This window comes from Scyliorhinus torazame, chromosome 3 (assembly GCF_047496885.1).
Source record: "Scyliorhinus torazame isolate Kashiwa2021f chromosome 3, sScyTor2.1, whole genome shotgun sequence".
NCBI classification, from domain to species: domain Eukaryota; kingdom Metazoa; phylum Chordata; class Chondrichthyes; order Carcharhiniformes; family Scyliorhinidae; genus Scyliorhinus; species Scyliorhinus torazame.
This window is the reverse complement of record NC_092709.1, coordinates 363,213,526-363,225,889: the sequence shown is the minus strand read 5'-3', so window position 1 is coordinate 363,225,889 and position 12,364 is coordinate 363,213,526. Positions and strand designations below refer to the sequence as shown.

Below are 12,364 nucleotides of genomic sequence, written 5' to 3'. Positions count from 1 at the left end.
TGTGAACATTTACAGGACACATTGAGCAGTCAGCAGGGTGAGCAGCCTGGGGCCTGTGACTGCAGCAATGGCAGCGTGAGTCAGGGCACTGCAATCCCAAGGGGGACACCCCGAATACATGGAGGGGTGAGTAAGCCGCTCCCCGTTACTCCCCCTCCCCTGGGTCTGGCAGCCATACCTCCAGCAAGGGGTACAACTTTAAATATTTTTTAAAACTTACTTCCTCCTTTCTCCCCATCAGGAGCCATGTCACCAAATCGCCACTTGTAATTACCTGCAGGAAACCACGGTAACATCTGCCTGAGAGGGCGGAGCATCGCGGAGGCCTGGAGCATGCTGGGTCAAAGGCGTAATCATATTTAAACGGTACAGGGCGTAAACGTTTTATTGTTACCAGCGAGGGACCAGAGCACGGCCCTCAAATCGGCGTCGGGCGTGGACCCTGATTCTGGCCAGACGCACGATTCTCCGCCCGAGCACAGTTCAGGTTTACACCGTCACGAGGCAGAGAATTTTGCCTTCCACCTCTGACTCTGAGACAGGGACATCTGACAGTCCGGCATTCCACAATCCCTCAGACTGCAATCCTGACACAAATCTCACTCTGCCATAAGTCACTCTGGATGATTCAGTTCATTGTAATTTTTCTAAACCCGAACTCGCTTAGCACTAACCGATTGGACAAAGCTGTTCAATAATTGCAGTTTTAAACTCTCATGATCCATTGTAAATATTGTAGGTAGAAATCCTGCCCAGAAATCCTAACTCTGTACTCTGGGGCAGCACGGCGGCGCAGTGGTTAGCACTGCTGCCTCACGGCGCCGAGGACCCGGGTTCGATCCCGGCTCTGGGTCACTGTCCGTGTGGAGTTTGCACATTCTCCCCGTGTCTGCGTGGGTTTCGCCCCCACAACCCAAAGATGTGCCGGGCAGGTGGATTGGCCGCGCTGAATTCCCCTTAATTGGAAAAAAATAACCGGGTACTCTAAATTTATTTCTAAAAGCTCTGTACTCTGACTATTCCACTGTGCGTTCCTCTGTTCACGAGAAAGGGACGCAGAATGATCACAGAGCAGAGTGATCACAGAGCAGAGTGATCACAGGGCAGAGCGATCACAGGGCAGAGCGATCACAGAGCAGAGTGATCACAGAGCAGAGCGATCACAGAGCAGAGCGATCACAGGGCAGAGCGATCACAGGGCAGAGCGATCACAGGGCAGAGCGATCACAGGGCAGAGCGATCACAGGGCAGAGCGATCACAGGGCAGAGCGATCACAGGGCAGAGCGATCACAGGGCAGAGCGATCACAGGGCAGAGCGATCACAGAGCAGAGCGATCACAGAGCAGAGCGGTCACAGAGCAGAGCGGTCACAGAGCAGAGCGATCACAGGGCAGAGCGATCACAGGGCAGAGCGATCACAGAGCAGAGCGATCACAGAGCAGAGCGATCACAGAGCAGAGCGGTCACAGAGCAGAGCGGTCACAGAGCAGAGCGGTCACAGAGCAGAGCGGTCACAGAGCAGAGCGGTCACAGAGCAGAGCGATCACAGAGCAGAGCGGTCACAGAGCAGAGCGGTCACAGAGCAGAGCGATCACAGAGCAGAGCGATCACAGGGCAGAGCGATCACAGGGCAGAGCGATCACAGGGCAGAGTGATCACAGGGCAGAGCGATCACAGAGCAGAGCGATCACAGGGCAGAGCGATCACAGAGCAGAGCGATCACAGAGCAGAGTGCATCGTCAACTATGAATACCCTGCCCCTCTCTCATATTGGAGAAGATGGATTGACTGCGGACTCCTGTCTGCTGCACTGGTATCCTGAGGTTTGTCGATTGTCCTCTGACAACCACAGATACATCACTGACGTCCAGATGGTTTCTGCTAGACCCCATTGTACATTTTGTGAGTTTCTGAATTCTTTCACTGTTTCAGGTTTGTAACAATAAGGGCAATTGTCACTGTGACAACGGCTGGGCTCCTCCGTTTTGCAATACCAAAGGGAAAGGTGGCAGTATTAACAGCGGACCGATAATTGATAAAGGTTCAGGTAATCATTTCAGTTATTTACTGTGTTGTTGCTGATGGTTAATTTTCTCGCTGCTGTGTCTATCTCTGGGCAGGATTTTGTGCTCAAGTTTGCTGCAATCGTCCCTGATTCCACCATTGACGTAACAACGTTGACCCCCAGGAAGGTTGGGAACCTCCTTTAAATATATTTAAATTTCATTTGAGGGCTTCCCAACTGTATGGCCCTTCCACATTGGAAACTCCAACAGTGCCACAGAAAAGGCACTGACAATAATTAGAGAGCTTGCAAGACGTCCCGGGTTTATATGCCGGATGAGCCCTTGGGTCGGCACACTGGCACAGTGGTTAGGATAGCTACCTCGCAGCACCAGGGACCTGGATTCAATTCCGGCCTTGGGTGACTGTCTGGAGTTTGTACGCTTTCCCCATATCTCTGTGGGTTTCCACCAGGTGCTCCGGTTTCATCCCACAGTCCAACGATGTGCAGGTTAGACAGATTGACCATATCTTTTTATCAAAACAGTAAAAAATATATACAAGGCCAAACGGTACAAACATTAATTTTGTATTGGAGAAAGAGGGTACCCTCCCCTCAGTACCCACGTACGGGGAGGGGGGTGGGAGGATACTCTGAGGGATACTCTGATTATTAAAACACTTCTCAACACAGTTGTACAAAAACAAACAGGACTAGCACTAAACTCCTCTGAGTGTTCAAAGATGTGCACGTTAGGTGGATTGGCCTTGCTAAATTGCCCCTTAGTGTTCAAAGATGTGCAGGTTAGGTGGATTGGCCTTGCTAAATTGCCCCTTAGTGTTCAAAGATGTGCAGGTTCGGTGGGGTAGTGGGGTTACAGGGATTGGGTGGGAGTGGACCGAGGTGGGGTAGTGGGGTTACAGGGATTGGGTGGGAGTGGACCGAGGTGGGGTAGTGGGGTTACAGGGATTGGGTGGGAGTGGACCAAGGCGGGGTAGTGGGGTTACAGGGATTGGGTGGGAGTGGTCCGAGGTGGGGTAGTGGGGTTACAGGGATTGGGTGGGAGTGGACCGAGGTGGGGTAGTGGGGTTACAGGGATTGGGTGGGAGTGGACCGAGGTGGGGTAGTGGGGTTACAGGGATTGGGTGGGAGTGGACCGAGGTGGGGTAGTGGGGTTACAGGGATTGGGTGGGAGTGGGCCGAGGTGGGGTAGTGGGGTTACAGGGATTGGGTGGGAGTGGGCCGAGGTGGGGTAGTGGGGTTACAGGGATTGGGTGGGAGTGGGCCGAGGTGGGGTAGTGGGGTTACAGGGATTGGGTGGGAGTGGTCCGAGGTGGGGTAGTGGGGTTACAGGGATTGGGTGGGAGTGGTCCGAGGTGGGGTAGTGGGGTTACAGGGATTGGGTGGGAGTGGACCGAGGTGGGGTAGTGGGGTTACAGGGATTGGGTGGGAGTGGACCGAGGTGGGGTAGTGGGGTTACAGGGATTGGGTGGGAGTGGTCCGAGGTGGGGTAGTGGGGTTACAGGGATTGGGTGGGAGTGGACCGAGGTGGGGTAGTGGGGTTACAGGGATTGGGTGGGAGTGGACCGAGGTGGGGTAGTGGGGTTACAGGGATTGGGTGGGAGTGGGCCGAGGTGGGGTAGTGGGGTTACAGGGATTGGGTGGGAGTGGGCCGAGGTGGGGTAGTGGGGTTACAGGGATTGGGTGGGAGTGGGCCGAGGTGGGGTAGTGGGGTTACAGGGATTGGGTGGGAGTGGACCGAGGTGGGGTAGTGGGGTTACAGGGATTGGGTGGGAGTGGACCGAGGTGGGGTAGTCTTTCAGAGGGTCGGTGCAGACTGAAGGAATCTTTAATTGAAGGATCTATCTTGCCGAACTACGACAAGTTAAAATAACCTGTAATATTTTTGGACTACGCCAAGTTGTTGGATTCCTACTATTATTTGACTGGAAAGTTGAAGGAATTTATATTCTTTCTACCACTCGGTTCCCAGCAGCACTTTCCATTATTGGGACTCAGCAAAAATTTAAGTTAAAACTTCTCAGGTGCCAAAAAGAATTGTTTTATTTGTCTTCTATTGATTACAATTTGAAAGTCATTTAAAAGGCAATTCGTAGACAATTTGAAGCTTTATGTTTTGAGATGACCTGAGGTTATGGGTGCTGAAATTCTCATTTTAAATGGGTATTTAAAACTGGGGCTTAATATTTATGCTTGAACAGCTATCTTTTACCTATACTAGTTGTATTCGAAATACCTGGCTTCTACAGTCGGCCCTTTGATAAATCGAAAGATTATGTGAGATATATCAGAATAAGATAAAAGACATCATTAATGCGATAGGATAGGTAAAAACGCCAAGAATAACTCATTCATATTGTCATTACAGTTTTAAACAATAGAATGGACACTTAGCATTGCAACAGGCATTTCAAAATAATTATTATAATTAATAAATTAATCAAATTTGATCCGACTGATTCAGTATTAATAAATTATACAATATGTTAATAATACAGTCAAATAGTTGATTGATCAGTAACATTTCAATAATAGTATTTCAGCTCAAGTTCATCAATTGGGGGTACAGTTGGGTCAGTTTGAATCATTCTGATAGTTGGTCCCCTGCGTTTAGCGATTAGTTTTTTTATGCACTTAGCACATTGGTATGTTATGTAAATGATGAATGCAGCTACACAGGAGAATAGGATTATTCTTATTGTGGACATTCCAGTGTGTCCAAGACACCCACAAATTTTATCCCAGAGAGAGATAAATTGGGGTGGATCAAGTTTTTTGATTTCTTTTCGGATATGTAATGCCAAATCTTTAACTTCTTTCGAGTTATCGGGAATGAAAGTACAACACTCTGCACCAATCAGGACGTAGGTGCCAGCTTTTTCAGCTAGCACACAGTCAAGTGTCATTCGATTTTGTAATACTACAGTTAACATTTTACAGATCTTAACATTGATATACGGATTGAAAATTGATATCATGATTACATAATTCAGCAATAAACAGTTAATAATAATAATTTCATGTATACAAATAAAATGATTATACAATAAAAAGTTGAACATTGGCGGGTAGAGTGCAGTTGGTCAAAATGGTGGTCCTTCCGAGGTTTCTGTTTGTGTTTCAGTGCCTTCCCATCGTGATCACTAAGGAGTATTATGGAGTTTGTGTGGGCGAATAAGACCCCGAGAGTAAGGAGAGGGTTCCTGGAACGCAATAGGGACCGAGGAGGGTTGGCGCTGCCAAACTGGGGAGCTACTACTGGGCAGCAAATGTGGCGAGGATCCGCAAGTGAGTTATGGAGGGAGAGGGGGCGGCATGGAAGAGGATGGAGACGGCGTCCTGTAAAGGAACGAGCCTGGGGGCTTTGGTGATGGCACCGCTGCCGTTCTCGCCGACAAAGTATACCACAAGCCCGGTGGTGGCGGCAACGCAAAGGATCTGGGGCCAGTGGAGACGGCACCGGGGTGCAATGGGAGCATCGGTGTGGTCCCCGATCAGGGGTAACCACCGGTTTGTCCCGGGGAAGATGGACGGGGGGTTCCAGAGCTGGCATCGGGCAGGGATTGGAAGAATGGGGGACCTGTTCATCGACGGGACGTTTGCGAGCCTAGGGGCACTGGAGGAGAAGTTCGAGTTACCCCCGGGAAATGCCTTTAGATATATGCAGGTGAGGGCTTTTGTGAGGCGACAGGTGAGGGAATTCCCGTTGCTCCCGGCACAAGAAATTCAAGACAGGGTGATCTCGGGTGTATGGGTCGGGGAGGGCAAGGTGTTGGAAATACACCAGGAGTTGAAAGAAGAGGGGGAAGCGCTGGTAGAAGAGTTGAAGGGTAAATGGGAGGATGAGCTGGGTGAGGAGATCGAGGAAGGTCTGTGGGCTGATGCCCTAGGTAGGGTTAATTCCTCCTCCTCGTGTGCCAGGCTCAGCCTGATACAATTTAAGGTGGTCCACAGAGCGCACTTGACGGGGGCGAGGTTGAGTAGGTTCTTTGAGGTAGAGGACAGATGTGGAAGGTGCTCAGGGAGCCCGGCGAACCATGTCCATATGTTTTGGATATGCCCGGCACTGGAGGGGTTCTGGAGAGGAGTGGCGGGAGCAATATCTCAGGTGGTGAAAGTCGGGGTCAAGCCAAGCTGGGGGCTAGCAATATTTGGAGTAGTGGACGAACCGGGAGTGCAGGAGGCGAAAGAGGCCGGCATTCTGGCCTTTGCGTCCCTAGTAGCCCGGCGAAGGATCTTGCTAATGTGGAAGGAGGCGAAGCCCCCCAGCCTGGAGGCCTGGATAAATTATATGGCTGGGTTCATAAAGTCGGAGAGGATTAAGTTCGCCTTGAGAGGGTCTGCGCAGGGGTTCTACAGGCGGTGGCAACCGTTCCTAGACTATCTCGCGGAGCGTTAGAGGAAGGTCGGTCAGCAGCAGCAGCAACCTTGGCGGGGGGGGGTGGAGGGGACGTCTTGGGAGGGGGGGAGTGGGAAAGGGGGGACTGCCTGGGAGGGTGGATGAGCAAGAGATAGCATGAAGGGTTGGGGAAACTGGCACGTACGGGTGAGGGCCAGTGTACAAAGCTGTGTAAATATATCATTTTGCCATGTACATATCTTGCTCTGCGCGATTTCTCGTTTTTTTTGTTACGAGGGGGGGTTATTGTTTGTAAGGGAGAAAAATTGTGTTAAAAAACTTTAATAAATATATATTTTTTTAAAAGTTGAACATATGATCTAGTAATAAACGGTAAAGCGATTATCAAAATTGATGTCAAGTCTTTGACATCTTCTGGATTATACACAAAAGCTTGTTGAAAGGGTTAATTTTCTTGCAGAGACAAAAAGGAGCGTATAGCTTGGAATGATGCCATTCGCACCTCTAAACTTTTTTATATTTGTCACTCAAATGGACTGGGAGTAAAAGTTGGATTGCTGCCAAATTCCCGTTATCAAATATCTTTAAACGATCTGTTCTTTTGGAATATAGATTTGCTTTTAATCAAAGTTTTTTTTAAAAAACCAGCTTCCACATTGTTTGAAGTTTTAATTTCCAGGCTAATTTTAAACATTTATTTTAAAATATCAAATACAATAACTTATTAAATATATAACTGAACCAATCTTGTGCTGTATCTTGATTTTCTGTCGATGAATTTGTCGATTCTGTTAAAGGAAACACAGCTCACAAGATATGTTAATTTCTTTAAATTAATAAAGCAACATTCAGAATAATGACAGTTTTCTTAAGTTGACAGTTCTTGGCAACTTTTTAGCGATACATTGAGGGTTCTTTAGCTGCTTTGATGGAAGCCGTTCTGTTCTGAGTAAGTTCCCTCTTTCCTTTGGAAAGTTCCTGTCTCAAGTAAACATCTTCTTTCTGGGCAATTTGTGCTTTGTGAAAGCTAGCTTTGTGACTGTTAGTACTGAGGTGGTTCAAGACCACCCGTAAATCTTTGTCATGATCATCTTTATTGATGGAGGTTATCAGAACATCATCTTCATATTGGATAATGGTGGAAGGCCGAACAGGCAGTTGCCTGAGGTGATTCTGTAACGCCATGTGGTAAACAGTTGGGCTATTATGATATTGTTGTTGATTAACTGTAAAAGCAAACCATGGTTGTAGTTGCCTAGCCAGTGTTGCTGACCAGAAGCCAAACTGGGTGTGTCTTGTTGGTACGTGTTACATGGTTGACCACGAGGTGGAGATGTATTGTAGTGAACATTGTCTACTTCATTATCATCTCTCGAATCCATCCATTGTTTTTGATAGCATTTTGCCATCCAGTGTCCTACTCTACCACAGAAAAGACATTGTGGTATTTTCTTACATGATTTTAATGGAGCAATGGTACAGGAGTATACGAAATAAGGTAGGGGAACTGGCAGCATGGGTTGGTACCTGGGACTTCGATGTTGTGGCCATTTCGGAGACATGGATAGAGCAGGGACAGGAATGGATGTTGCAGGTTCCGGGATTTAGGTGTTTTAGTAAGCTCAGGGAAGGAGGCAAAAGAGGGGGAGGTGTGGCGCTGCTAGTCAAGAACAGTATTACGGTGGCGGAGAGGATGCTAGATGGGGACTCTTCTTCCGAGGTAGTATGGGCTGAGGTTAGAAACAGGAAAGGAGAGGTCACCCTGTTGGGAGTTTTCTATAGGCCTCCAAATAGTTCTAGGGATGTAGAGGAAAGGATGGCGAAGATGATTCTGGATAAGAGCGAAAATAACAGGGTAGTTATTATGGGAGACTTTAACTTTCCAAATATTGACTGGGAAATATATAGTTTGAGTACATTAGATGGGTCGTTTTTTGTACAATGTGTGCAGGAGGGTTTCCTGACACAATATGTTGACAGGCCAACAAGAGGCGAGGCCACGTTGGATTTGGTTTTGGCTAATGAACCAGGCCAGGTGTTGGATTTGGAGGTAGGAGAGCACTTTGGGGACAGTGACCACAATTCGGTGACGTTTACGTTAGTGATGGAAAGGGATAAGTATACACCGCAGGGCAAGAGTTATAGCTGGGGGAAGGGCAATTATGATGCCATTAGACATGACTTGGGGGGGATAGGTTGGAGAAGTAGGCTGCAAGTGTTGGGCACACTGGATATGTGGAGCTTGTTCAAGGATCAGCTACTGCGTGTTCTTGATAAGTACGTACCGGTCAGGCAGGGAGGAAGGCGTAGAGCGAGGGAACCGTGGTTTACCAAAGAAGTGGAATCTCTTGTTAACAGGAAGAAGGAGGCCTATGTGAAGATGAGGTGTGAAGTTTCAGTTGGGGCGATTGATAGTTACAAGGTAGCGAGGAAGGATCTAAAGAGAGAGCTAAGACGAGCAAGGAGGGGACATGAGAAGTATTTGGCATGTAGGATCAAGGAAAACCTAAAAGCTTTCTATAGGTATGTCAGGAATAAGCGAATGACTAGGGAAAGAGTAGGACCAGTCAAGGACAGGGATGGGAAATTGTGTGTGGAGTCTGAAGAGATAGGCGAGATACTAAATGAATATTTTTCGTCAGTATTCACTCAGGAAAAAGAGAATGTTGTGGAGGAGAATGCTGAGACCTAGGCTATTAGACTAGATGGCATTGAGGTACGTAGGGAAGAGGTGTTGGCAATTCTGGACAGGCTGAAAATAGATAAGTCCCTGGGACTTGATGGGATTTATCCTAGGATTCTCTGGGAAGCCAGGGAAGAGATTGCTGGTCCTTTGGCTTTGATTTTTATGTCATCATTGGCGACAGGAATAGTGCCAGAGGACTGGAGGACAGCAAATGTGGTCCCTTTGTTCAAGAAGGGGAGTAGAGACAACCCCGGCAACTATAGACCGGTGAGCCTCACTTCTGTTGTGGGTAAAGTCTTGGAGGGGATTATAAGAGACACGATTTAAAATCATCTAGATAGGAATAATATGATTAGGGATAATCAGCATGGCTTTGTGAAGGGTAGGTCATGCCTCACAAACCTTATCGAGTTCTTTGAGAAGGTGACTGAACAGGTAGACGAGGGTAGAGCAGTTGATGTGGTGTATATGGATTTCAGTAAAGCGTTTGATAAGGTTTCCCACGGTAGGCTATTGCAGAAAATACGGAGGCTGGGGATTGATGGTGATTTAGAGATGTGGATCAGAAATTGGCTAGCTGACAGTAGACAGAGGGTGGTGGTTGATGGGAAATGTTCAGAATGGAGTTCAATTACAAGTGGCGTACCACAAGGATCTGTTCTGGGGCCGTTGCTGTTTGTCATTTTTATCAATGACCTAGAGGAGGGCGCAGAAGGGTGGGTGAGTAAATTTGCAGACGACACTAAAGTCGGTGGTGTTGTCGACAGTGCGGAAGGATGTTGCAGGTTACAGAGGGACATAGATAAGCTGCAGAGCTGGGCTGAGAGGTGGCAAATGGAGTTTAATGTAGAGAAGTGTGAGGTGATTCACTTTGGAAGGAATAACAGGAATGCGGAATGTTTGGCTAATGGTAAAGTTCTTGGAAGTGTGGATGAGCAGAGGGATCTCGGTGTCCATGTACATAGATCCCTGAAAGTTGCCACCCAGGTTGATAGGGTTGTGAAGAAGGCCTATGGAGTGTTGGCCTTTATTGGTAGAGGGATTGAGTTCCGGAGTCATGAGGTCATGTTGCAGCTGTACAAAACTCTGGTACAGCCGCATTTGGAGTATTGCGTACAGTTCTGGTCACCTCATTATAGGAAGGACGTGGAAGCTTTGGAACGGGTGCAGAGGAGATTTACCAGGATGTTGCCTGGTATGGAGGGAAAATCTTATGAGGAAAGGCTGATGGACTTGAGGTTGTTTTCGTTAGAGAGAAGAAGGTTAAGAGGTGACTTAATAGAGGCATACAAAATGATCAGAGGGTTAGATAGGGTGGACAGTGAGAGCCTTCTCCCGCAGATGGAAATGGCTGGCACGAGGGGACATAGCCTTAAACTGAGGGGTAATAGATATAGGACAGAGGTCAGAGGTAGGTTCTTTACGCAAAGAGTAGTGAGGCCGTGGAATGCCCTACCTGCAACAGTAGTGAACTCGCCAACATTAAGGGCATTTAAAGGTTTATTGGATAAACATATGTATGATAATGGCATAGTGTAGGTTAGATGGCTTTTGTTTTTTTACTTTTTATGTCGGTGCAATATCGTGGGCCGAAGGGCTTGTACTGCACTGTATCATTCTATGTTCTATGTTCTATGTTCTAAGTCTCCTGGACCTGATGGAATGCATCCCAGAGTGCTAAAAGAGATGGCTAGGGAAATTGCAAATGCACTAGTGATAATTTACCAAAATTCACTAGACTCTGGGGTGGTCCCGGCGGATTGGAAATTAGGAAATGTGACACCACTGTTTAAAATAGGAAGTAGGTAGAAAGCGGGTAATTATAGGCCAGTGAGCTTAACTTCGGTAGTCGGGAAGATGCTGGAATCTATCATCAAGGAAGAAATAGCGAGGCATCTGGATGGAAATTGTCCCATTGGGCAGACGCAGCATGGGTTCATAAAGGGCAGGTCGTGCCAAACTAATTTAGTGGAATTTTTTGAGGACATTAACAGTGCGGTAGATAACGGGGAGCCAATGGATGTGGTATATCTGGATTTCCAGAAAGCCTTTGACAAGGTGCCACACAAAAGGTTGTTGCATAAGATAAAGATGCATGGCATTAAGGGGAAAGTAGTAGCATGGATAGAGGATTGGTTAATTAATACAAAGCAAAGAGTGGGGATTAATGGGTGTTTCTCTGGTTGGCAATCAGTAGCTAGTGGTGTCCCTCAGGGATCAGTGTTGGGCCCACAATTGTTCACAATTTACATAGATGATTTGGAGTTGGGGACCAAGGGCAACGTGTCCAAGTTTGCAGACGACACTAAGATAAGTGGTAAAGCAGAAAGTGCAGAGGATACTGGAAGTCTGCAGAGGGATTTGGATAGGCTAAGTGAATGGGCTAGGGTCTGGCAGATGGAATACAATGTTGACAAATGTGAGGTTATCCATTTTGGTAGGAATAACAGCAAAAGGGATTATTATTTAAATGATAAAATATTAAAACATGCTGCTGTGCAGAGAGACCTGGGTGTGCTAGTGCATGAGTCGCAAAAAGTTAGTTTACAGGTGCAACAGGTGATTAAAAAGGCAAATGGAATTTTGTCCTTCATTGCTCGAGGGATGGAGTTTAAGACTAGGGAGGTTATGCTGCAATTGTATAAGGTGTTAGTGAGGCCACACCTGGAGTATTGTGTTCAGTTTTGGTCTCCTTACCTGAGAAAGGACGTACTGGCACTGGGGGGTGTGCAGAGGAGATTCACTAGGTTAATCCCAGAGCTGAAGGGGTTGGATTACGAGGAGAGGTTGAGTAGACTGGGACTGTACTCGTTGAAATTTAGAAGGATGAGGGGGAATCTTATCGAAACATATAAAATTATGAAGGGAATAGATAGGATAGATGCGGGCAGGTTGTTTCCACTGGTGGGTGAAAGCAGAACTAGGGGGCATAGCCTCAAAATAAGGGGAAGTAGATTTCGGACTGAGTTTAGGAGGAACTTCTTCACCCAAAGGGTTGTGAATCTCTGGAATTCCTTGCCCAGTGAAGCAGTTGAGGCTCCTTCATTAAATGTTTTTAAGATAAAGATCGATAGTTTTTTGAAGAATAAAGGGATTAGGGGTTATGGTGTTCGGGTGGGAAAGTGGAGCTGAGTCCACAAAAGATCAGCCATGATCTCATTGAATGACGGAGCAGGCTCGAGGGGCCAGATGGCCGACTCCTGCTACTAGTTCTTATGTTCTTATGTTTTTATGAAACCGGAGCACCAGGAGGAAACCCACGCAGACACGGAGAGAGCATGCCGACTGCAC

At 47.3% G+C, this 12,364-nt stretch overlaps 1 protein-coding gene across 1 annotated transcript in view; it reads left to right on the top strand.

Annotated features, from left to right (window-relative positions):
* LOC140409442 (disintegrin and metalloproteinase domain-containing protein 12-like) overlaps positions 1-12,364 on the top strand; it is a 995,079-nt gene that overhangs the window by 903,343 nt on the left and 79,372 nt on the right. Inside the window, exon 16 of the mRNA XM_072497875.1 lies at positions 1,934-2,048. Within this exon, the coding sequence (XP_072353976.1) occupies positions 1,934-2,048 (115 nt within the window). The remainder of the gene's footprint in view (positions 1-1,933; positions 2,049-12,364) is intronic.